Source organism: Lithobates pipiens, unplaced genomic scaffold (genome assembly GCF_037356315.1).
Source record: "Lithobates pipiens isolate NorthernLeopardFrog02 unplaced genomic scaffold, aLitPip1_a1.2 Scaffold_18, whole genome shotgun sequence".
In the NCBI taxonomy this organism is placed as follows: domain Eukaryota; kingdom Metazoa; phylum Chordata; class Amphibia; order Anura; family Ranidae; genus Lithobates; species Lithobates pipiens.
The window spans coordinates 21,532,140-21,558,510 of record NW_027507758.1 but is presented as its reverse complement, the minus strand read 5'-3'; the positions used below and the strand labels follow the sequence as shown (position 1 = coordinate 21,558,510).

General features: G+C 47.6%; 1 protein-coding gene across 1 annotated transcript in view; it reads right to left on the bottom strand.

Annotated features, from left to right (window-relative positions):
* GTPBP2 (GTP binding protein 2) overlaps positions 1-24,786 on the bottom strand; it is a 36,947-nt gene extending 12,161 nt beyond the window's left edge. The window contains exons 1-9 of the mRNA XM_077485436.1: positions 24,566-24,786; positions 20,990-21,016; positions 20,156-20,340; positions 10,949-11,057; positions 10,343-10,540; positions 6,559-6,733; positions 5,314-5,533; positions 2,621-2,756; positions 1,346-1,404 (exon numbers count right to left, since the gene is read on the bottom strand). Coding sequence (XP_077341562.1) covers positions 1,346-1,404; positions 2,621-2,756; positions 5,314-5,533; positions 6,559-6,733; positions 10,343-10,540; positions 10,949-11,057; positions 20,156-20,340; positions 20,990-21,016; positions 24,566-24,718 — 1,262 coding nt within the window. The 5' untranslated portion in view covers positions 24,719-24,786. The remainder of the gene's footprint in view (positions 1-1,345; positions 1,405-2,620; positions 2,757-5,313; positions 5,534-6,558; positions 6,734-10,342; positions 10,541-10,948; positions 11,058-20,155; positions 20,341-20,989; positions 21,017-24,565) is intronic.
* Positions 24,787-26,371: the final 1,585 nt, after the last annotated feature.

Sequence of the window (26,371 nt, the reverse complement as noted above, 5' to 3'; positions counted from 1 at the left end):
TGACAGGAATCTACTGCTCCCCGTCATCGGGAGCCCATTCCCCTCAACAGTTAGAACACCTCCATAGGACACACCTAACCCCTTGATCGCCCCCATACTGTTTAACTTCGTCCCTGCCAATGTCATTTACACAGTAATCAGTTCATTTTTATAGCACTGTATAAATGACAATGGTCCCAAAATGGTGTCAAAAGTGTCCGATGTGTCCGCCATAATGTCACAGTTACAATAAAAAAATAAAAAAAAAATAGGGATTGCCGCCATTACTAATAAAAAATATATAAAAAAATGGCATAAATATTATTCCCTATTTTGTAGACGCTATAACTTTTGCGAAAACCAATCAATATACGCCTATTGTAATTTTTTTTTTTTTTTACCAAAAATATGTAGAAGAATACATATCGACCTAAACTGAGGAAACTGAGGAAGAAATTTGATTTTTTATATATTTTTTTAGGATATTATAGCAAAAAGTAAAAAATATTTTTTTTTTTTTCAAAATTCTCGCTCTTTTTTGTTTATAGTGTAAAATAAAAACCGCCGATGTGATCAAGTACCACCAAAAGAAAGCTCTATTTGTGGGGAAAAAAAAAGAACATCAATTTTGTTTGGGTGCAATGTCGCAGTGCCGTATCGCAAAAAGTGCTCTGGTCAGGAAGGGGGTAAATCCTTTCCGGGGCTGAAGTGGTTAAGGCTTCATGTACACGGGACGTTGTTTAACCTCTCCTGAAAGATTTGACAGCTAGAAACCGGCATCTAAAAACGTCAGTTTAGCCGCATTTGCGTCCAAATGCGTTTGCAAAAAATGTCGATGAATGAAAAACGTCTGTAAACGAAATGCTGCTAAAACGCGAGTTACCGTGTTTAGCAGCGTTTACAAGCTGTTACAGGCATTTCAAAAGCCTCTGAACATCCGTCTGAACCCACTTTTTTGCGTTCCAGAAAACGCTTCTAAACTCATCTGCCTACAAACTACTATAAAACGACCCTGTGTACATGTACTGATAAGATAACAGAGGAGGGTTCACGGGCAGCTGAAAAAAAAAATGCCCTAATGTTTCTAAACGTCTGTTTACCAGCAGCAGTGTACATGAGGCCTTAGTATGCAGTAGGTAAGTAACCACATATGGGAAGAATATCCAAACTCTATAAAGAGTGACCCCAATTTGTGACTGAACTGAGCACCCCAGTGCTGTAATGTAAAGATACTAACTTTGCCACAGTACTGATCCCAGTATAGTATTCATATCCTGCTCTCCCAATGTTCTGCACTCATTAAACATTTGTCATCAAGGGGACCTTTCAGGATAAAGACACCCAATACAGAGGACATACAACATACCTATAAAGTGTTCCTCCAACCACTGTCCCCACTTCAGGCACTGTATAGATCTCATCAACCTGCCAAGAGAAAAGCAATGCCATTACACTCAGAGGTATGATTAACCAATACAAGAGAATAGACACAGCTATATAGATGGGTTGACCATAATCACTTCTGTTATAAAAGTATAATGCCATGGGGTCACCCACATCTTCTGAATCCTAAGATAGAAGACCATGCAGGGAAACACTACAAACACAGCACACGGATCTGGCCAGTGTTACTGCCATATGGAGGACGGTGAGATTTCCCTGCAGTTGCTTGTGTCTCTGCCCCTCCCACAATGGTGAGATTTCTGCAGAAGTTTGTGTCTCTGCCCCTCCCACAATGGGGAGATTTCCCAGGAGTAGTTTGTGTCTCTGCCCCTCCCACAATGGTGAGATTTCCAGCAGTAGTTTGCGTCTCTGCCCCTCCCACAATGGTGAGATTTCCAGCAGTAGTTTGCGTCTCTGCCCCTCCCACAATGGTGAGATTTCTGCAGAAGTTTGTGTATCTGCCCCTCCCACAATGATGAGATTTCCTGTAGTAGTTTGTGTCTCTGCCCCTCCCACAATGGGGAGATTTCCAGCAGTAGTTTGCGTCTCTGCCCCTCCCACAATGGTGAGATTTCCAGCAGTAGTTTGCGTCTCTGCCCCTCCCACAATGGTGAGATTTCTGCAGAAGTTTGTGTCTCTGCCCCACCCACAATGGTGAGATTTCTGCAGAAGTTTGTGTCTCTGCCCCTCCCACAATGGTGAGATTTCCCGCAGAAGTTTGTGTCTCTGTCCCTCCCACAATGGGGAGATTTCCCTCAGTAGTTTGTGTCTCTACCAAGTCTACTTGGGCCTCCATGGGGTGTATTTATGCACTGCGTCGCAGTACAGGGTGGAATGGAATGGGTATGGGTGGAATGCACCCCAATATACAATAAAATATATAATTTTAACCAAAAAATGTAAAAAGTTTGCGTTTCTGCCCCTCTGACAATGAGGAGATTTCCTTCAGCAGTTTGCGTCTCTGCCCCTCCCACAATGGTGAGATTTCCCCGCATTAGGGTGACACTATAATTTACAATGCTGGTATTATTAATGCAAAACTGAAGGTAGGGAAATACCACCGCAAGAGCCTCCAGAGATACAAGAGGCCAGCATAAGCTTTAGCTTGACAGCAACAAAAAACTTGTGTGCCCCTTGGCCAACAATGCATATCTCCCCACCTTATCATCAACTTGTGACACCCGGATACTCGGCTCACCTGGAACTCTGGCAGCTGCTGCATCAGCTCCTCTTGCTCTCGGCTGTTGGTGAGAGGGGGCAGAATATTTAGGAAGACCTTGAGGAGGTCCAGAGACTCTCCGGTCACACTGGAGATGGCGAAGATAGGGGTGATGCTGTAAAGAGATAAATGAGGATCTGTTATGGATGCCAGGTATACACAGACATAAGGAGGAACTAATATGGAGGCCATGTACACACAGATCAAATCTCAAGACAAAGTAAGATTTTTTTATTTTTTTTTATTTAGTGTAAAATCTTTTGCTTGTAGTTCATTGATGGACACAAGAATTCTATTATAGTTAGGAGATGCACCAAAAAATCAGCAGCTGAAACATATCTCGTGAAAATGGTGTTATTGGCATTTTGCCGATCAGAGGAAAAAGGTGCAAAAAATGACGCAATTTTGCCGCGATTTTACTATGCTTATTGTGTGTTTTTCATAGGTCACGTGTTTTCATCTACATAACAAAACAGTGTTGCGCTTCCTAAATAACTCCCAATAAATCATTAAAAAATAATTTTACATTTTCTGACCTTCTGGGGAAACAGGGGTCAAAACATGAGTTGACCGGCTAAGATATTGGAGGTGGAGGAGAGCCCTTGCATTTCCAACGTTTATGTACTGGTGGTGTGTTGTGCGTTTTTTGTGCAGAAGACACTGAAGATTATTTTTGTGCATTCGGACTCTTATTTTTATTCTATTTATTTTTTTGAGTGTGTGGACTTTATCTTTACTGTTTATTGTACGCCATTCCCACTGAGGGGATCACCTATATTATTGTGTATTTTTCACTAGGGAAGAATATGAATATTTGATTGTGCACTCAGCATCTTGCTATATTGCAAGTTAATCACATTATTCTTATTTAATGATTTATTGGGAGTTCTTTAGGAAGCGCAACACTGTTGTTTTTATGTATATTTTATATGTGAAGTGAATGCATTGTCTGTGTGTGCAGCAGCCAGGTGGGGGGGAGGGTATTTTTTATTTTATTTTTGTGTTGTGTTTTTTTTTTTTTTTTTTGGTACATCACCTACCACATATCACTATTTAGTGATTAAGGTTATTATTTGCGCTGATAGAAATTTGTTATATCATGTGTTTTCATCGCACCGGTGTGAACCAAGAGTGAAGGATCATTAGCTCCTGCCAATGACAGCCAATCAGCAATCCACCAAAACAAATTGAAAAAAATATAAAAAATAACTGAAAAAAAAAAAAAATTGGGTAATTACAGAACAACAAGTAAGGTCAACAGAAGACAACAATTCTCTGGGCCCAGATCCGGGGGAAAAAAATAAATAAAAATTCTCTTGAGGGAAGTGTAGACCACATAAAAAGTCCAAAAGAAAAAGACCAGCCAGTCAAAAGCAGAGAAGGCCCAAGTTTTAGAACTCTCAACCCTAGAAGCATGCATGTCATGATGAGGAAAAGGGCTCAAAAGAGATCAAAGGAATAGAGGACGCACGGGCTCCTGGTGCAGTACACTTTATTAATTGGTTAAAAAAAAAAAAAGGATAAAATCACACTCACAATTGTAAAACTTGTTAAAAGACATTGAATCCCCAGTTAATCAGTCCTGCCTATACACAATCCTCTGACGCTGGCTTGAGGTCCACAGGGTGTTCGCCGGCAGCTCCAGGGATGCGCTCCCAGTCACCCGACTTCACGCTTCCACTGTACCCCACACAGCTGCCCATCTCCCTTCCAGCAGTGCCGTGCCTGGAACCGGCCGGCCGAGTGACTGGGAGCGCCCACCAGTTTTTTTTCCCCCATGTGGGTTGTCAGCTAAGGGTAGGAGTGACACAGTGCAGCTGGAGCTGCCGGCGAACACCCTGTGGACGGCAGGACAGCTTAACTGGGAATTCAATGACTTAACAAGTTTAGAAATTGTGAGTGTGATTATATTTGTTTTTTTAGCCAATTATTATAGGGTACTGCACCAGGAGCCCATGCGCCCTCTATTCCTTTGATCTCTTTTCAGCTTCCGGCGTCCCGCTGGTGTTGAGAGCGGCAGGGTTATCCTAGGACTCGGCTCCCTTTGGTCACCGATTGCATATCCCTGCGATACACACAATATGGGGGGGCACAGAGAAGATAATGCGACAGGGCTATTACACAGACAATAGGGGGGACATGAGGTGAGGGTCACGTAACAGGAATAAAATGCAAACAATATGAAGGGGGGGGCACAAAGGAGAATGTAACAGGGCTATTATACAGACAATAGGGGGGACATGGGGTAAAGGTCATGTGACAGGAATACAATATGGGGGGGGGGGCGCACAGAAGGAGGACAATGTGACAGGGCTATTATACAGACAATGGGGGGGGGCATGAGGTGAGAGTCATGTGACAGGAATACAACACACACACAATATGGGGGCGCAGAGAAGATAATGTGACAGGGCTATTATACAGACAATAAGGGGGACATGAGGTGAGGGCCATGTACCAGAAATTAAATACAAACTATATGGGGGGCACAGATATGTGACAGGCTATTATACAGACAATAGGGGGGGTTGGGGACACATGAGGTGAAGGACAATTATACAAACAGAGGGGGGTGCAGAGAAGGTCATGTGACACAGCTATTAAAGAGAACTAATGGGGATATAAAGACATGATACTGCCCAATGATATTCAGGCCTGGGAAAAGTCCTTACTTGGGCGACTGTGCAAACTGCTGAGCGGCGGTGACGGCATCATCCTCGGTCCGCACCATGAAAGGCACCTTGTTACACCCGGGCTGTTTTAGTGTGCGCTCCAGCTGCCGGAGTGTCCTGTCCACTGTAGGTGGGGCACAGAGATCCACTTTACTGACCACCAAAAAGAACGGAACCTTGAGAGCCATGGCCAGACCCAGGTGCTCCCGCGTCGTCCCCGCTGCAGAGAGATGTTGTGACTGGTTACATGGTACGTGCGAGATATCACATGACCCACAATACAGCATCCCCACAGATAATTTTATTTCAGCGTTTCCTCCCGTGTGTTCATACATCCTGCCCCAACAAACCCTCACAGTGTGATTCAGCTTCTAATAACAGACACTAGAGCAGTGATGATGAACCTTGGCACCCCAGATGTTTTGGAACTACATTTCCCATGATGCTCCACTACAATGCAAGGTACCAGAGCATCATGGGAAATGTAGTTCCAAAACATCTGGAGTGCCAAGGTTCGCCATCACTGCACTAGAGGATTCTCATTGGTTCGTAAATCTCTCTTCCCACCCACTTTGAAACGTTCTCACTTCTTCCATTACATTTGACAGAATATAAAAAGTACAAATCCAACAGGTGTGGTGGGAACCCCTCATAATGTGTATTGTAGGTGAAGTTCCTTCACACCAAACTGGTCAAATCAAGTCGTCTTTATGGAGATGGCTTTGGGAAGCGGGGTAACAGTCATGCTGGAACAGAAAAGGACCTTCCGCAAACTGATACCACAAAGCTGGAGGTGCACAACTGTCTAAAATTTATTTGTATGCTCTAGGTCACATGGTTGTTCAACCTGTGGCCCTCCAGCTGTTGCGGAACTACAAGTCCCATGAGGCATTGCAAGGCTGACAGTTACAAGCATGGCTGTCTGCAACAGCTGGAGGTTCACCCAGCACCCCACCCAGTACCCTTCACTGGAAGCACCTGAACTCGCTCATTTGGAGGGGGGTCCACACACTTTTGGCTTTAGAACTGCTACAATCTATATACATGTACCCTAAACATACAATGCTAGAAGAGATCAGAACTGCTACAATCTTTATTGTACATGAGTACACTAAACACAAACCGCTGGAAGAAGAAAGTCAAACAACTTTTCAGAAATAAATGATCAGTGGAGGATTAGGCAGGCTACATTATAATAAGGTCTGCTCAGCAGGGACCGATACAGGGTCAGAGGACAACACTCACCGATGCCAGTGTTGGCGCTCACCACCAGCATGGCAAAGTCTGGGCAGTAGCTGGTTAGGCCAAAGATAGTCGTCTTCAAGTACTTGTGGTGTCCGGCCAGATCAATGAATGTGATCATCTTGGAGGCACTTTCACAGATCTGCTCTGCAGTACGAGACTCGCTGTAATTCACCACCTGACCACAGGAGGGCAGAAGACACAATGGTTACATAAATGCACCTATCCTCATAACTGACCATAACCCACCTACTCCACTCTCTCCTATATCACCAAAACCCGAGAAAACTGCCGTCCCAGCCTAAGAATCAGAACCCCTCTCAGTATCCAGCCTCTTCACCCCCACCAACAGCACCCATTCTTCTTCAACCCTCACCAAAATTCAGTTTCACCCCCATCCCCCTTCACATCCCACCAACAACACCCATTGCTCCTGACCCCCAAACCTCCTCTTCAATCCTCAGCCAAAAGGCACCCACCCCCTTGACTCCCCACCAACAGCACCCATTCCTCTTTTTTTTTTAAAACAACGAGTTTATTGGTATACAAGCCAGTAGACAGGAAAAAAAGAAGGAAAAAATTTCGACATCATAGGTACATTCAGCAGGACAGGACAACAAACTTCAAAATCAGTACAGTGATGTATAGAAATACAGATCAGATCCGCTAGAACGGCAGCAGAATAACAGAGCACTTGCACTGCATGGCATATTGTATCAATAAGACAATAACTCATATAAACACATCCAGAGTACCCACCCATCCCTGGTGCTGATCAGGAGACAGACCGCATAGAGTCAATCCGCTCAATACAAATAGGGTAATAGGCTCCTCTAGTATCCCATCTTGGTCATACCCAGTATCTACTGCGACGTTGATGAGCACCACATCCAGTCCCCTGAACCAGGCCAAGAGAACACACCTCACCCCGCCCAGGGGGGGCTAGTCCACACAAGTGTCTGGGTTAGTAAGCCAGCGATCCCATATCTTATTAAATTTGTTGGGGCACCCCCTATGCACGTAAATGACTTTTTTCATGGGCAGCGTTAAATTTACCTCAGCTACCCAAGCCCCAAACGTCGGGGCCTCGGACCGCATCCAACACCTGGCAATTACCTTTCTAGCGCTGAATAGAGTTTCCTGTACAAAAACCGCATGGGAAGGGTCGGTCATAGGGACTAGCAGCAGACCCAGGATGCAGGTTTTAGGGTCCACCTGAAGCGGGGAACCCATACGATCATGAAGGAATTGAATAACTTGCTGCCAGAAGGTCTGAACATGTGGACATGACCACAGCAAGGGATAGAAGGAGAATGGGACAGTCCTACAGCGCGGGCACCCCGGGTCTTGAGTAGGTTTATATCTACAAATACGCACGGGAGTAAGATAAGATTTGTGCACAATGTACAATTGAGTCAGCCTGTCGGACATCTTGGGGGAAGTCAGTTTAACATTATCCAACAGCTCCTCCCATTCCTCAGTCTCGAGCGGGCCCAGTTCCTCTTCCCACCTGTGTTTAGCTACCTCAGCCAGCCTGGACTCAGAACGGCGTGGAAGTGAACTATATAAAGTGGAGATCAGTTTGGAGGACTCCTCACCAATAATAATGCCCACCAGTGATAATTCCTGAGGAGCAGGGAATCCCTCCCCAAACTGGGCCCCAAGGGCGTGAGACAACTGCGCATATCGGAACACCATATGCGAAGGGATCCCAAACTCCCCTTGCAACGCCTGAAAACTGCGCACCCCCCGCTGGGTGACGACCTGGTACAGGTACACCACCCCCCTGGCGGCCCAGAGACCCGTCCCGGGTAGTTCCCGAAGCTCCCCTAGGCAGGGATTGCGCCACAAGGGCGTGTGGGAATGTACCCAATCCGCCCCCACCATCCTAAGGGCAATCCCCCACACCCGCCGGTGCTGAAGAAGCAGAGGGGCGCCCCCCCCACACGCCTAGTAGTCTCCCTACCCCGAAACAGAACCTGCAGGGGGGAGTGAGCATGGCCATGAGGCACTCTGCAAATCAAGCACCCATTCCTCTTTACCCTGCCAACAGCACCCATTCCTTTCCACCCCAACAGCACCCATTCCTCTTCTCCCCCATCCCCCACCAGCACAAACATTCCTCTTCATATCCCACCAACACCACCTATTCCTCTTCACCCCCCCCCCCCCCCAACAGTACCAATTCCTCTCGTCTCGCCAACGGCACCCATTCCTCTTCCCCCCTCCCAAACCAACAGCACCCATTTCTCTTCATGGCTCACCAACAGCACCCATTCCTCTTCACCAATCCACCCCCCCCCCCCAACAGTACCCATTGCTCTTCACCCCCCCACCATCCCATAGCACCCATTCCTCTTCACCCCCCCCCCCATCCAACAACACCCATTCCCCCTCCCCAAATGAACAGCACCCATTTCTCTTCACGGCTCACCAACAGCAACCATTTCTCTTCACCCACCCCCCCCCCCCCCCCAACAGCACCTATTCCTCTTCACCCCCCCCCATCCCCCTCCAACAGCACCCATTCCTCTTTACGTCTCACCAACAGCACCCATTCCTCTTCACCCCCAACAGAACCTATTCCTCTTCACCACCCCTCCCATCCCCCTCCAACAGCACCCATTCCTCTTCATGTCTCACCAACAGCACCCATTCCTTTTCACCCCCAACAGAACCTATTCCTCTTCACCTCCCCCCCCCCCCCACCATCCCCTTCCAACAGCACCCATTCCTCTTCACCCCCAACAGAACCTATTCCTCTTCACCCCCCCTCCCATCCCCTTCCAACAGCACCCATTCCTCTTTGCCCCCCACCCAACAGCACCCATTCCTCTTCACCCCCAACAGAACCTATTCCTCTTTACCCCCCCCCCACCACCCCCTTCCAACAGCAACCATTCCTCTTCACCCCCCACCAACAGCACCCATTCCTCTTCACTCCCCCAAATCCCTCGCCAGAAGCGCCCATTCCTCTTCATGTCTCACCAGCAGCATCCACTCCTCTTCACCGCCCCACCCCTGGCCAAACAGGGCCCATTCCTCTTCACCCTGTCAACAGCACCCATTCTTTTCATCCCCCCCAACAGCACCCACTCCTCTTTACACCCCCCACCATCAGCATCCATTCCTCTTCAACCCCCCCCCCCCCCGCCATCGGCACATTCCTCTTCACCCCAATCCCCCGCCAACAGCACCCATTCCTCTTCACTCCCCAAAACCTCTCCAATTCTTCCCTCACTAACCACCTTTTCCTAGTATTTCTCTCCCATTTCCCTCTCACTTGTGTGCCCCTCTTCAAATTCCCCCTTTAACGTCACCCCACCCCAAGCAACTCTCCCATTCCCCCTTCACATCCTTCCTTCCTACATGAATGAATGAAATGAATGAGTGACATGTATAGCACTACCTATGCCACCGGTGTCCATCTGCAGCTTTGCGCAGTCCTTTACCCCATAGGGTCCCGACACACTTACAAACACATACAACAGCGACATATACATACACATATTATGGACAATTTTTAGACAGGGTCTAATTAACCTACCAGCGTGTCTGTGGCATGTGGGAGGAAACCGGAGTACCCGGAGGAAACCCATGCAGGCACAGGGAGAACATGCAAACTCCAGGCAGATGGTGTCATGGTCAGCAAGCCTATTGCTGCTAGATGAAAGTGCTAACCACTACACCACTGTGCTGCCATGCTCCTAAGCATCACCCCCCCCCCCCCCCCCCCCACACACACACACACCACTTTACCCCAACATCCCTCCTACTGCCTCCTCACCTCTCCCTTGCTATTGAAGCCAAGGATCTCAAAGCTAATACTGGAAGTGCGGCCAGACTGGATCTCATGAAGATGGCGGAAGAGATTGAGCCTGGCCCGGCCCCGTCCATTGTCCAGTTCCCCCTGTGTGAGGACCCCCAGTAGAGTAGACTTCCCAGAATCTACATTTCCCAGGACGGCCACTCGAAGGTCCAGAAACTGAAAAAGCAAAAAGTATATTATCCTGTGTGAGTGCAGATTCACAAAGATACAGGAAGGACCATAGAGAAAAGGTGCCAATTAGATAGATAAAAAAAAAAAAAATATATATATATATATATATATATCATACATTTTTATTGTTCCATATCAAACATTTAAAATAGTTTTTTCAATAAAAAACATTTTACATGAACAAATTGAAGTGTTAACGAGTTTAGTGCAGATTGTGATGGTGTAGTAATCTCAACATGTTTCGCCTTTTTAAGTCTTCCTCAAGAGATATACAGTACCACACCTACTGAAACCGTTGAATTGTTGTCCATTCTGTATAAAGTTGAATATATCTATACAGATGAAATATACAGGAACATGACAAAGCTCAGAGTCATTGTACTGCGCACGTACCTGTTGGTTGTCCGGGACCTTCCGGATCAGAACCTCTGTGATCTTCCTGGGGGAATCACTGTCATAATCAACTTCACGTTCCCGTAATACTGTGATATCAGCACCAACCCTACAGAGAGAGGTGACATCAATATCAGGATGCAGACCGTGATAAACCAGATATAATACAGCCCAACACAGGACAGGAAAAAAGGAGAGGGAATTTTGCAATAAAGAGCTGACAGTGGACCTAACTCTTAAGGCCGGGTTCACACATGTCCGGTGCAAATTTCTCTTCAGTTTTCACTGCGAGTTTCTTAAGCAGCTGTTTAGAAAATTGTGAAAAAAGCCACTGAAAAATAAAGTGTGGGTTCTCCCTCCAAATTCATACCAGACCCTTATCGGAGCATGCAGGAAAGGTGCAGCAGGTGTCGTGATTGACAATTGATCCACACAAGGGGACATTGTTTTTTTTTAATGAAGGAATTTTCAAAAACTCTGTTTTATTTAATTTAATTTTTTTACAATTTTTTTGGTGATAAGTAGGAGTACAATGTACCCCCATACTCATTCACATACGGGGAGAGCTTTTAGATTCCGATAAGCCCCTTGCCCGCTGCCCCCGCCACTCACTCGCCCCCCCTTTCCTGGCCTTCCAGGCTGCGTGCTCGGATAAGGGTCTGGTAAAAATTTGGCGCGGGGGTTCCCCTCCAAATCCATACCGTGTGGATTGGGGGAGGCCCCATCTTCATTTTGGCATGGGGTTCCCCTTAAAAACCGAAAGGGCCTGGTATGGATTGGGGGTGAGGGGGCTGGGACCCCACGCCTTTTTTTTTTCTGAACTGCAGTGCTCAGAAAACGGACAGGACTCTTTTCCATTCGAGCTACCGCTGCACCACATACAGTATCTCACAAAAGTGAGTACACCCCTCACATTTTTGTAAATATTTTATTCTATCTTTTTATGTGACAACACTGAAGAAATGACACTTTGCTACAATGTAAAGTAGTGAGTGTACAGCTTGTATAACAGTGTAAATTTGCTGTCCCCTCAAAACAACAACACACAGCAATTAATGTCTAAACCGCTGGCAACAAAAGGGAGTACACCCCTAAGTGAAAATGTCCAAATTGGGCCCAATTAGCCATTTTCTCTCCCCGGTGTCATGTGACTCGTTAGTGTTACAAAGTCTCAGGTGTGAATGGGGAGCAGGTGTGTTAAGTTTGGTGTGATCGTGCTCACTCTCTCATACTGGTCACTGGAAGCTCAACATGGCACCTCATGGCAAAGAACTCTGAGGATCTGAAAAAAAAGAATTGTTGCTCTACATAAAGATGGCCTAGGCCAGTGATGGCGAACCTTGGCACCCCAGACGTTTTGGAACTATATTTCCCATGATGCTCATGCACTTTGCAGTGTAGCTGAGCATCATGGGAAATGTAGTTCCAAAACATCTGGGGTGCCAAGGTTTGCCATCACTGGCCTAGGCTATAAGAAGATTGCCAAGACCCTGAAACGGAGCTGCAGCACAGTGGCCAAGACCATACAGTGTAACAGGACAGGTCCCACTCAGATCAGGCCTCGCTAAGGTCAACCAAAAAAGTTGTATGCACATGCTCAGTGTCATATCCAGAGGTTGTCTTTGGGAAATAGACGTATGAGTGCTGCCAGCATTGCTGCAGAGGTTGAAGGGGTGGGGTGGGGGGGGGTCAGCCTGTCAGTGCTCAGACCATAAGCCGCACACTGCATCAAATTGGTCTGCATAGCTGCCGTCTTCTAAAGATGATGCATAAGAAAGCCCAGTTTGCTGAAGACAAGCAGACTAAGGACATGGATAACTGGAACCATGTCCTGTGGTCTGATGAGACCAAGATAAACGTATTTGGTTCAACCAGGTGAGGAGTCCAAAGACAAGCGGTGTCTTGCCTACAGTCAAGCATGTTGGTGGGAGTGTCATGGTCTGGGGCTGCACAAGTGCTGCCGGTGTCCTATCATATATGGTCCACCATCGGATAGTGTCCGCTGTGTACTGCGCATGCACAGCACACACAGATTTCGAAAATAGCCAAGGATGAAAGGCGCCTGCGCCGTGAGTCCAGGTTCTATCCCCACCATCCAAGTGGACATAGAGTAGGAATATAAAAGAGCCGAGCGCGAGGCCGAGCCCGCAGCGAGGCGAGCGAAGCTCGCCCGCGAGGGGCCCTCTAATTTTTCCGACCCTATGTCCGATTGGATGTTGGGGCTACCACCTACACTCACGGCGCAAGCGCCGTTCATCTTCGGAGATTTTCCAAAGCTTCTTCTGCCCGGGGCGGACACTATCTGCCAGAACACCGGCACTGGGGAGCTACAGTTCATTAAGGGAACCATGAATGTCAACATGTACTGTGACATACTGAAGCAGAGCATGATCCCCTCCCTTCGGAGACTGGGCTGCAGGGCAGTATTCCAACATGATAACAACCCAAACACACCTACATGATGACCACTGCCTTGCTAAAGAAGCTGAGGGTAAAGGTGATGGACTGGCCAAGCATGTCTCCAGACCTAAAACTTTACTGAGCATTTGTGAGGCATCCTCAAACAGAAGGTGGAGGAGCGCAAGGTATGTAACATCCACCATCTCCGTGATGTCATCATGGAGGAGGGGAAGAGGACTTCGGTGGCAACCTGTGAAGCTCTGGTGACCTCCATGCCCAAGAGAGTTAAGGCAGTGCTGGAAAATAATGGTAACCACACAAAGTATTGACACTTTGGGCCCAATTTGGACATTTTCACTTAGGGGTGTACTCATTTTGTTGTTGCCAGCGGTTTAGACATTAATGGCTGTGTGTTGAGTTATTTTGAGGGGGACGGCAAATTTACGCTGTTATACAAGCTGTACACTCACTACTTTACATTGTAGACAAGTGTCATTTCTTCAGTGTTGTCACATGAAAAGATAGAAGAAAATATTTACAAAAATGGGAGGGATGTATTCACTTTTGTGAGATACCGTACCGTATATGTGACTCAGCTCCAGTGCCGGTTCACACATGTCACACGAACTGGATGTGGTCAAAATCCAATTTGCATATATGTGAACGGAGCCTAAGACACTGCAGTACAGAACCTGCTCATTAGTCTCTAGCAAAATCCAGACTCCATACAGAATCCACTTACAGAATACCTCCTCCACACTCTACTCCAGGACTTCTCTCGTGTTACTTCCTTTCTCTAGAATGCCTTTCCACATTCGCCATCCCTCCAAATCTTCCATGGATCATTAGGCCATTACAAATCCACACATATCAATATACAGTGGTGTGAAAAAGTGTTTGCCCCCTTCCTCATTTCCTGTTCCTTTGCATGTTTGTCACACTTAAGTGTTTCGGAACATCAAACCAATTTAAACAATAGTCAAGGACAACACAAGTAAACACAAAATGCAATTTGTAAATGAAGGTGTTTATTATTAAAGGTGAAAAAAAATCCAAACCATCATGGCCCTGTGTGAAAAAGTGATTGCCCCCTAAACCTAATAACTGGTTGGGCCACCCTTAGCAGCAACAACTGCAACCAAGCGTTTGCGATAATGTGCAATGAGGCTTTTACAGCGTCCTGGAGGAATTTTGGCCCACTCATCTTTGCAGAATTGTCCTAATTCAGTTACATTAGAGGGTTTTCGAGCATGAACGGCCTTTTTAAGGTCATACCACAACATCTCAATAGGATTCAGGTCAGGACTTTGGCTAGGCCACTCCAAAGTCTTCATTTTGTTTTTCTTCAGCCATTCGGTGGTGGACTTGCTGGTGTGTTTAGGATCATTGTCCTGCTGCAGAACCCAAGTTCGTTTCAGCTTGAGTACACGAACAGATGGTCGGACATTCTCCTTCAGGATCTCTTGGTAGACAGCAGAATTCATAGTTCCTTTTATCACGGCAAGTCTTCCAGGTCCTGAAGCAGCAAAACAGCCCCAGACCATCACACTACCACCACCATATTTTACTGTTGGTATAATGTTCTTTTTATGAAATGCAGTGTTCCTTCTACGCCAGATATACTTGGACACACACCTTCCAAAGAGTTCCACTTTTGTCTCATCGGTCCACAGAATGTTGTCCCAAAAGTCTTGGGGATCATCAAGATGTGTTGTGGAGAAATTGAGACGAGCTTTGATGTTCTTTTTGCTCAGCAGTGGTTTTCTCCTTGGAACTCTGCCATGCAGGCCATTTTTGCCCAGTCTTTTCCTGATGGTGGAGGCATGAACGCTGACCTTAACTGAGGCAAGTGAGGCCTGCAGTTCCTTGGACGTTGTTGTGGGGTCTTTTGTGACCTCTTGGATGAGTCGTCGCTGCGCTCTTGGGGTAATTTTGGGCGGCCGGCCACTCCTGGGAAGGTTCACCACTGTTCCATGTCTTCGCCATTTGTGGATAATGGCTCTCACTGTGGTTCGCTGGATTCCCAAAGCTTTGGAAATGGCTTTATAACCCTTTCCAGACTGATAGATCTCAATTACTTTCTTTCTCAATTGTTCCTGAATTTCTTTGGGTCTCGGCATGATGTGTAGCTTTTAAGGATCTTCTGGTGGACCTTACTGTGTCAAGCAGCTCCTATTTAAGTGATGCCTTGATTGTGAACAGGTGTGGCAATAATCAGGCCTGGGTGTGGCTAGAGAAATTGAACTCAGGTGTGGACAACCACAGTTATAGTATGTTTTAACAAGGGGGCAATCACTTTTTCACACAGGGCCATGATGGTTTGGATTTTTTTTCACCTTTAATAATAAACACCTTCATTTACAAATTGCATTTTGTGTTTACTTGTGTTGTCCTTGACTATTGTTTAAATTGGTTTGATGTTCCGAAACACTTAAGTGTGACAAACATGCAAAGGAACCGGAAATGAGGAAGGGGGCAAACACTTTTTCACACCACTGTATGACAGCATTACAATGCCACTTTATTAGAGTAAAAATGTTCTCCTTCCTTGCCACGAAAAAACAACTGCTGCTCCTGAGCTCCCTCAGGACTGGAAGCCTACACTCATATGATCTCTGTCCACCCGAAGCATTGTATTTCACCTCATTAGAGAGACTCAAGACTTGTCTATTATTTCCACTGGGACAGAACAAGAGAAACATCGAGGCACAGAGCTACGGGCAGAGGAAAGCAGAACCGACATATACAAGGAGCAAATACAGCTTCCCTCGCCAGTCACCAATTACACACTATACATGTATTCAAAATTATATGATTGTTTACATTTGTATCGATTTTCTTTTTACCTATCTAAAAAAAATGTAGAAAAAAAAAAAAAAAAAAAAAAAAAGGTATTATATATATATATATATATATATATATATATATATATATATATATATAAAAAAAAAATAATTTTTGCACAGTACTGATTATTATTATTTTATATATATATATATATATATATATATATATATATATATATATATATATATAAAATAATAATAATAATAATAATAATAATAATAATAATCAGTACTGTACAAAAAAAAATAAATAAATAAATAAAATGCTGTAAATGAAGAATGCTTTCAGAAACAGAAAAGGGTTGAAAGGAGCTCATTTGTCTGTACTTCTCTCGTGTATCGCAGTTCATTTTGCACTCCTGTGACCCAGGTTTTCAGCAAACAGCAGGCGGAAGCCCACTCTTGGCTGACGGTCAGAGAGCCGGTCCAGGCTCGGGCAAGATCGCGACCATATGGTCGGGGATCTGCCCAGAACCCTGAACCAGCAACCGGGCTCAGCAAACTGCTGAGAGTCTGAGGCGGTCGCTCCTGCCCCCCTCCAGTGCCCAGTGCTCCAGTGAGCGAGGGGAGGGCAGAGCAGAGAGCTGCTGACTGACAGTCAGCAGCTCTCTGCTCAGAGTGCACTGAGAACGGAGCGATCGGCGGTGTATGATTGCTCAGTTTCCAGTGTTAAGAGTAGGCGGGGACAGATGTAGTATCAGACCGATGCCGCAACCAGCTAGGTAAGTATTAAAAATAAATAAATAAAAACACACCACACACACCCCCCCTAAACCCATACTTCTTGTTTACTAGTTTATTTTTTTTTTATCAAAAAACAAAAATGAACACAAGAGAAATACAAATCAAATCATTATTTTGTGTGACCACCCTTTGCCTTCAAAACCTTCCTCAGTTCTTCTAGGTAGACTTGCACGCAGTTGTTTAACCACTTCAATAACGGGGACTTTCCCCCCTTCCTGGCCAGGCCAAATTTTCAGATCTGTCGCTTTTTAAATGACAATTGCGCGGTCATGCTACACTGTACCCAAAACAAAAAATTTATCATTTTGTTCCCACAAATAGAGCTTTCTTTTGGTGGTATTTGATCACCTCTGCGGTTTTTATTTTTTGCTAAACAAATAAAATAAGACCTACATTTTTTTTAAAATAAATAAAAAAGGTTTTTTTCTTTCTTTTATAAAATTTTGTAAATAAGTATGTTTTCCCCTTCACTGATGGGCATTGATAGGCGGCACTGGCAGGCATTGCTGATGGGCACTGATTGGCATCTGCCCTGGTGGTTCAGGATTGCATACCTGGTGGTCCTGGGTGGGCATCCGGTAAACAATCAGCACAGACCCCCAAACCCCCCCATCAGGAGAGCCGCTGATCGGCTCTCCTCTACTCACGTCTGTCAGACACAAGTGAGGAAAATCTGATAAATGGCTCTTCCGTTTACACTGTGATCAGCCGTAATTGGACATGGCTGATCACATGGTAAAGAGTCCATGTCAGAGGCTCTTAACTGAGATTGGTGTTGCGGGTGATGTCAGACTGACACACCGCACCACCGATCGCTGCCCTGGGCGCACGATTGTGGCTTATCCTGCTGGATGTCATATGACGCCCAATCAAGATAACTGAACCCCTGCTCAGCCGTTATTTTGCTATAGGCCAGGTGGGAACTGGTTAAGGAACTCGGCAGGTAGGTTGTTCCAAACATCTTGGAGAACTAAGCACAGATCTTCTGTGGATGTCGGCTGCCTCCAATCCTTGTCTCTCTTTATGTTATCCCAGAAAGACCCCACGATGTTGAGATCAGGGCTCTCTGGGGGCCAAAACCATCACCTCCAGCACTCCTTGTTCTTCTTTACACTGAAGGTAGTTCTTAATGACATTAGCTGTATGTTTGGGGTGGTTGTCCTGCTGCAAAATACATTTGGGGCTGATCGCACGCCTCCCTAATGACATGGCATGATGGAGAAGTATCTGCCTGTATTTTTCAGCATTGAGCACACCACTGATCCTGACCAAACCTCAAACTCCATTTGCAAAAATGCAGCCCCAAACTTGCAAAATACCTCCCCCATGCTTCGCAGGTGGCTGCAGACACTCATTATTGTACCGCTCACCAGTCCTTCCCCCAAAAAAACTGCCGCCTGCTACAGCCAAATATTTCACAGTTTGACTCTCAGTCCAGAGCGCCTGCTGCCATCTTCTGCACCTAAGTCGCTATGTTTTCATGCATAGTTGAGTCGCTTAGACTCGTTTCCACGTCCGAAGCGTTTCTGGCCGCAATTTTTCCACGAAGACCACTTCTGGCTACTCTACTCCGGACAGTAGATGGGTGTACCTGGGCCCCACTGCTTTCTACCAGTTCTGTGCTGATGGCACCGACTGACATTTTCTGATGTCAAAGGGAATTAGGCATGATGTGCCTTTTATCTGCTGTATTAAAGTGTTTGTTACTCCAACATTTCATATCCCTGATATGTGACTTCTGTACCATGTACATGTATGAAAAAGTATCCCGTTCTCTTTGCATTGCTTCCTTTGTGTGAAACCACCGATGTTCCTGCCAGTCCCATTGCTTTTACTACTAAAAAAGTGACCACACTAAAGCAAGAAAGAACAGCGTGGTCAATTATCTAGCTATGCTGGGAACTCAGCTCTGCTCTCCTCCAATGAACAAATTTGTCCTGACACCCCCCCCCATGCACAGCCATTGACTGGGAAGCTCAGTGTACTGCTGCTTCTCCTCCCCCCAGTTCGTATGCAGCTAAAAACAGAGGGAATGTGAAATTGGGGATAAATAGGGAGAGACCTTGCTGATTTAGTATAACTTACTTCTGTCTTGTTGCTGTGCTCAGTCTTGCCATGGTGTATGACCTGTGACACAAAACTGTCTTCCACAACCTCATCTTAGTAGCAGAGTTTGGCTGTTCCTCACCCAGTTATAAGTCTCCTATACAGCTGTTTCCATTTCAGTTAATGACTGTCTAAACCTACATGTGAAATTGATGATCATTATCGCCCGTTTGGTATAATTGGTTAGTCATACACTTGACTAATCCTACAAAATCCCTGACTTTGTGCAAGTGTACAAAGTGTGCAAAAGTAAAACACTGATGCTGGTTTGAGGCCAAAGGACAGTCACACCAAATATTAATTTGATTTAGATTTTTTCTTTTTTTCAGTTCACTCACTTTGAATTTTGTAAGCTGATAAAAACAAATTAAAAAAATATATATATTTTTGAAAGCATTCTTACTTTACAGCATTTCTGGGGGGGGGCAGGGACCTGTTTTTGAGGCACCGGAGACTGCACAGCAGCAAAGCTTGGCCCCCTCCTCCTTCCTCCACAGCCGGGGCAATTAGAAAAAACGCAGTGCAGTAGTGAACCCGGATGTGAAGTTGAAAGGCTTCACTGCCAGGGTCCATTACCGGCAATGGCGGAAGCTGCACCTGACGACCAACCAATCCGAAGACAGGCTGGGGTGCCGACATCACGGGCTCCCTGGACAGGCAAGTGCCCATATATTAAAAGTCAGCAGCTGCAGTATTTATAGCTGCTGACTGTACATTTTTTTGTGGGGTGGGCGGACCTCTGCTTTAAACACATTTCCTGATTCGCAGTACCTCTCTCTAAGCTTCCGAGTTCTGTTGCTCTTCCATTACTACAAATACTGCTGCAAATTCACCTTCACATTCCACGGCTATCCCCATGTATAGATTGTAAGCTCCTCTGGGCAGGTCTCCTATTCCTAGCATTGGCACAATGATTACTGCTGAGGTTTAATCAGCTTAAAATTTTGCCCTCTCTGCATTGTGCTTGGTAAAACCGACAGCTGTCTGCATGGGCCCTAGTACGATTATTATAGCTCCTGTATATCCTCACACTATACAGTGCTGCAGAACTATAAAAAGGTCAAGAATAATGATAACATATAATATACAAGGTCAGCAGAGAGGTCAGTACTTCTCGGCCATGCGGTGCAGGGTGTGAAGCGAGGCCTTCATTTCCTCCTCCGAGAGTCCCACCAGCAGCCCGTTGTCCTCGACGCCAATCTGGTAGACCGCCTCCCCGCGTCCCTCCTGCAGCCGCCATTTCATCTGGGTGACCAGGTGCTCAAAACGATACTGAGATGGGTTGACCAGCTTTAGCTAGATGATAAAAAGAAAAGAAAGTCACATGATATGGGCTGCCTGGGCACAGTGGAAGGTCCAGAGGTGACAAGACACTGACTGGGATCAGGAAAGAGGAGTCACATGATACGGGCAGCCTAGGCACAGAAGAAGATCCAGAGGTGACAGAGCGAAAAGAGAGGGGTCAGGATAAAGGAGTCACATGATACAGGTAGCCTAGGCACAGAAGGTCCAGAGGTGATGGAGCGTGAGAGCAGAGAGGGGTCAGGATAAAGGAGTCACATGATATGGGTAGCCTAGGCACAGAAGAAGGTCCAGAGGTAACAGAGCAAAAAAAAGAAAAAAGGAAGAGGTCAGGATAAAGGAGTCACATGATACAGGTAGCCTAGGCACAGAAGAAGATCCAGAGGTGACAGAGAGAGGTCAGGATAGAGGAGTCACATGATACAGGTAGCCTAGGCACAGAAGAAGGTCCAGAGGTGACAGAGAGGTCAGGATAAAGGAGTCACATGATACAGGTAGCCTATGTATAGAATATCCAGAGGTGAGACAGTAAGGGGGTCAGGAAGAAGCAGGCACATGATATGGGTAGCGTAGGCAAAGGGGAAGTCCAGAGGTCACAGACAGAAATAAGGAGTCACATGGGAGGAGGGGTATAGATACTAACCTTATATTCAATGTTTCCTTCCTCCGCCTGGAAAAAAAACAAAAAAAAAACATAAAACTCAGTCAGACCCCTCAGTACTCTTCTTACAACATCCAGCAACAAAATGGTTAATCTCACACACAGGCTTCCTCACAAGTGACAGGTCATGTCTCAGGGATTTCCTGTGTGGTAATTAACGAGCCTGAAATACAGTTATTACCAATTATCATTCTTGTTTCATGTGAGTCATATAGGGGTTAATCCTGGACACCAGGAGCAGACAGAGTCAACAATGTCAGTGTGACCAACAATGCCCCAGGAAGGGGGTTAACGATGAGGGACCCTGGGCTTCAGATGTGGGTGTCAGGAAGGGGTTAATGGAAGAATTCGGTCCCTGAGCTTCAGATGTGGGTGTGTCACGAAGGGGTTAATGGAAGGATTCTGTCCCTGAGCTTCAGATATGGGTGTGTCAGGAAGGGGTTAACAGGGGGACCCTGGGCTTCAGATGTGGGTGTGTCAGGAAGGGGTTAACAGGAGGGACCCTGGGCTCCAGATGTGGGTGTGTCAGGAAGGGGTTAACGGGGGGGGGGACCCTGGGCTCCAGATGTGGGTGTGTCAGGAAGGGGTTAATGGAAGAATTCTGTCCCTGAGCTTCAGATGTGGGTGTGTCACGAAGGGGTTAACAGGGGGACCCTGGGCTTCAGATGTGGGTGTGTCAGGAAGGGGTTAACAGGGGGACCCTGGGCTTCAGATGTGGGTGTGTCAGGAAGGGGTTAACAGGAGGGACCCTGGGCTCCAGATGTGGGTGTGTCAGGAAGGGGTTAATGGAAGAATTCTGTCCCTGGGCTCCAGATGTGGGTGTGTCAAAAAACAAAACAAAAAAACTGCAGAAGGGGCGGGGACATCCTTCAAAGCCAATGTCACCAATATATGGAGATGTGGGGGTCTACTGGATACCAAAAGAGTTAACTAAGGAGACACCAATGAAAGGTGGTCAGGGAGGGGTTAATTAAGTGTCCGTGTCAGGCAGAGGTTAATGCCGAGGATAGTAGTGGTGGGGCAGACATCAAGGGGTTAATAGCAGTGTCAGGCAGATGAGGGAGGGGGAGGGGACACGTCATCAGGTTCCGTGTTTGACACTTAACTCTCTCCCTACCAGCTCCGTCCTGTGTACAGACAGTGAAAAGAGATTGTCAGCTCCTCTGCCCACTGATAAGGGCAGGACTACCCAAACAAGTCAGTGTTTACACACAGAGGTCTATATATAGCATCCAAACAGACATGGCCCGTCTATAAATATTCTGCACAGCAGACAAGTATAGACACGTCCTCCTCCTCCTCCTCCGTGTACACAACCATCAGCTGATCTCCGACACCCTTCTGTGTCACCAAACAGCACTACTCACTGTGCCAACTGTCACTACTCACCGATCACAACACCAACTGTCACTACTCCCCGACCACAGCGCCAACTGTCACTACTCACAGCGCCAACTGTCACTACTCCCCGACCACAGCGCCAACTGTCACTACTCCCCGACCACAGCGCCAACTGTCACTACTCCCCGACCACAGCGCCAACTGTCACTACTCCCCGACCACAGCGCCAACTGTCACTACTCCCCGACCACAGCGCCAACTGTCACTACTCCCCGACCACAGCGCCAACTGTCACTACTCACAGCGCCAACTGTCACTACTCCCCGACCACAGCGCCAACTGTCACTACTCCCCGATCACAGCACCAACTGTCACTACTCCCCGACCACAGCGCCAACTGTCACTACTCACTGACCACAGCGAGAAATGTCACTACTCCCCGACCACATCGCCAACTGTCACTACTCCCCACTCACAGCGCCAACTGTCACTACTCCCCGACCACAGCGCCAACTGTCACTACTCACAGCGCCAACTGTCACTACTCCCCGACCACAGCGCCAACTGTCACTACTCCCCGACCACAGCGCCAACTGTCACTACTCCCCGACCACAGCGCCAACTGTCACTACTCCCCGACCACAGCGCCAACTGTCACTACTCACAGCGCCAACTGTCACTACTCCCCGACCACAGCGCCAACTGTCACTACTCCCCGACCACAGCGCCAACTGTCACTACTCCCCGACCACAGCGCCAACTGTCACTACTCCCCGACCACAGCGCCAACTGTCACTACTCACAGCGCCAACTGTCACTACTCCCCGACCACAGCGCCAACTGTCACTACTCCCCGATCACAGCACCAACTGTCACTACTCCCCGACCACAGCGCCAACTGTCACTACTCACTGACCACAGCGAGAAATGTCACTACTCCCCGACCACATCGCCAACTGTCACTACTCCCCACTCACAGCGCCAACTGTCACTACTCCCCGACCACAGCGCCAACTGTCACTACTCACAGCGCCAACTGTCACTACTCCCCGACCACAGCGCCAACTGTCACTACTCACAGCGCCAACTGTCACTACTCCCCGACCACAGCGCCAACTGTCACTACTCCCCGATCACAGCGCCAACTGTCACTACTCGCCGACCACAGCGCCAACTGTCACTACTCCCCGACCACAGCGCCAACTGTCACTACTCCCCGACCACAGCGCCAACTGTCACTACTCCCCGACCACATCGCCAACTGTCACTACTCCCCACTCACAGCGCCAACTGTCACTACTCCCCGACCACAGCGCCAACTGTCACTACTCACAGCGCCAACTGTCACTACTCCCCGACCACAGCGCCAACTGTCACTACTCCCCGATCACAGCGCCAACTGTCACTACTCACCGACCACAGCGCCAACTGTCACTACTCACCGACCACAGCGAGAAATGTCACTACTCCCCGACCACATCGCCAACTGTCACTTCTCCCCACTCACAGCGCCAACTGTCACTACTCACAGCGCCAACTGTCACTACTCCTTGATCACAGCACCAACTGTCACTACTCACAGCGCCAACTGTCACTACTCCCCGATCACAGCACCAACTGTCACGACTCACAGCGCCAACTGTCACTACTCCCCGATCACAGCGCCAACTGTCACTAGTCACAGCGCCAACTGTCACTAGTCACAGTGCCAACTGTCACTACTCCCCGATCACAGCGCCAACTGTCACTACTCCCCGATCACAGCGCCAACTGTCACTACTCACAGCGCCAACTGTCACTACTTCCCGATCACAGCGCCAACTGTCACTACTCCCCGATCACAGCGCCAACTGTCGCTACTCACAGAGCCAACATGGTAAGTAAACGTACCTCGGGGGGCAAGTATCGGCACCTCAGGGGGCAGGTATCGGGGGTATTAGTACCTCAAGGGGCAGGTATTGGGGGTATTGGTACCTCAGAGGACAGGTATCGGTACCTCAGGGGGCAGGTATCGGTACCTCAGGGGGCAGGTATCGGTACCTCAGGGGGCAGGTATCGGGGGTATTAGTACCTCAGATGACAGGTATAGGGGGTATTAGTACCTCAAGGGGCAGGTATTGGTACCTCAGAGGACAGGTATTGGGGGTATTGGTACCTCAGAGGACAGGTATTGGGGGTATTGGTACCTCAGAGGACAGGTATTGGGGGTATTAGTACCTCAGGGGGCAGGTAAGGGGGGTTGTTGTGGTTCTTGCTGCCCCCGGATCCTCCCCCCCGGTTCCTGCCCTTGGTGGGTTTCTTGCTCCGGGCTCCGCTCTTCCCTCTTCCCCCGCCGCCCCCTCCGAACAACTCCAGCAGCCGCGGCTCCATCCTCTCTTCTGTCTCCCGCTACCCTCCAGCCGGGGACACAGAGCAGGCCCGGACACAACCACCGCCAATCACCGCTCTCCGATCACACCAAGGTCCCGCCCATAGACCAATCACACGTACCCCCGCTCAGCACCCCGCCCACCAACAACACACCGTTGGCTTGTTTGGATTTTCCGACAGCCACGCCCACCAGAATACTGCTCCTCCCAGCCGGCCGGTTCCCACACATAGCGTCCTGCAACCACGCCCACCTAGGGTAACGCGGGTGCCACGCCTACATTTATGTTGCATCAGGCGCGCGGGGCATGACGGGAGGAAACTGGAATTGTGCATTGCAAAATACTGTCCCCCTAGTTAGAATATATTTCCATATCCTCCCTCTGTGTCACATCTATTACTGCCCTCACCCCCACAATCCAGTGTGCAGTGCACTCAGAATGACTTCCCTTCTCCTCACTGTGTGTTAAATCCATTACAGTCCCCCAATAATCCAGTGTGTACCCAGGATTCCTTCCGCAGCCTCCCTGTGAGTCACACCTATTACTGCCCTACCCATAACCCAGCGTGCACCCAACATGAATTTTCCGTTCCTCTGTGTCACATCCATTACTACTGACCCCGATAACTCAGTGTGCACCCAGAATGACCATCCTCCCTATGTGCAACATTCATTAATGTGCCCTCTGTTACCCAGTGGGCACCCAAAATTACTTCCTCATCCTCTCTGTGTGTCACACTTATTACTGCCCCCCCATAACCCAGTGCGCGCACAGAATGACTTCCCCATCCTCCCTGTTTTTCACACCCATTACTGCCCCTCAGCAACCCAGTGTGCACCTAGAATGACTTCCCCATCCTCCCTCTGTATTACACTTATTATTGCCCCCCCCCCCCCCCCCAATAACCCAATGTGTACTCAGAATGACTTCCTCCTGTGACAGGAAATGTTCAGGATCTTATATGAGCCATCACACCTTTATATACATTTGTTCTGTGTGTGTGTGGGGGGACACCGAGGGAGTTGTGTTCTGTAGGGGGAGGCAGAGGGTTGAAGGGGTTTGTGGGGGGAGGAGTGGCCTGTATATTGTTCTGGGATTGCTGGGGGTGAAGAAGTGGAGGGGCGATGGGGTATGCAGGGGTTGTCTGTACACTGGGTTTGATATTGTGGGCAGTGTGTATATAGGGTTATAGGACGGGGAAGAGAATATGGAAAGATACGGATCAGCACATCAAAAGTGACCAATGGCAATAGGATCTTGTTTGCTCAAAAACTTCTTCAATCCCCTTACAAGTCTATGGGAATGCGAATCCCTGAGAAAGCAAGTGAACTGAAGGAAAGAAGGTCAACTGGACGTCAGAGGAGGAGAGGTCAGAGGAGGTCAACTGCAGGTCAGAAGAGGTCAACTGCAGGAAAGAAGGAGGTCAACTGCAGGTCAAGATCTCAGAAGTTTCCCACTCTGATGTCACACTTTACACTGCATTTGTCCATCAAAGCTGTCCACACAGGAAGAAATGTGTCTATTCACTGCTGTGACATGACCAGTGTTAGGTGTGACCTCAACAAGTCACCTATTTGTCAGGTTATGTTACCGTTTCCCAATTGTTAGTTAGAGTTCTTATCCAAGCAAAGAGACACGGAGATATTATTCAGTA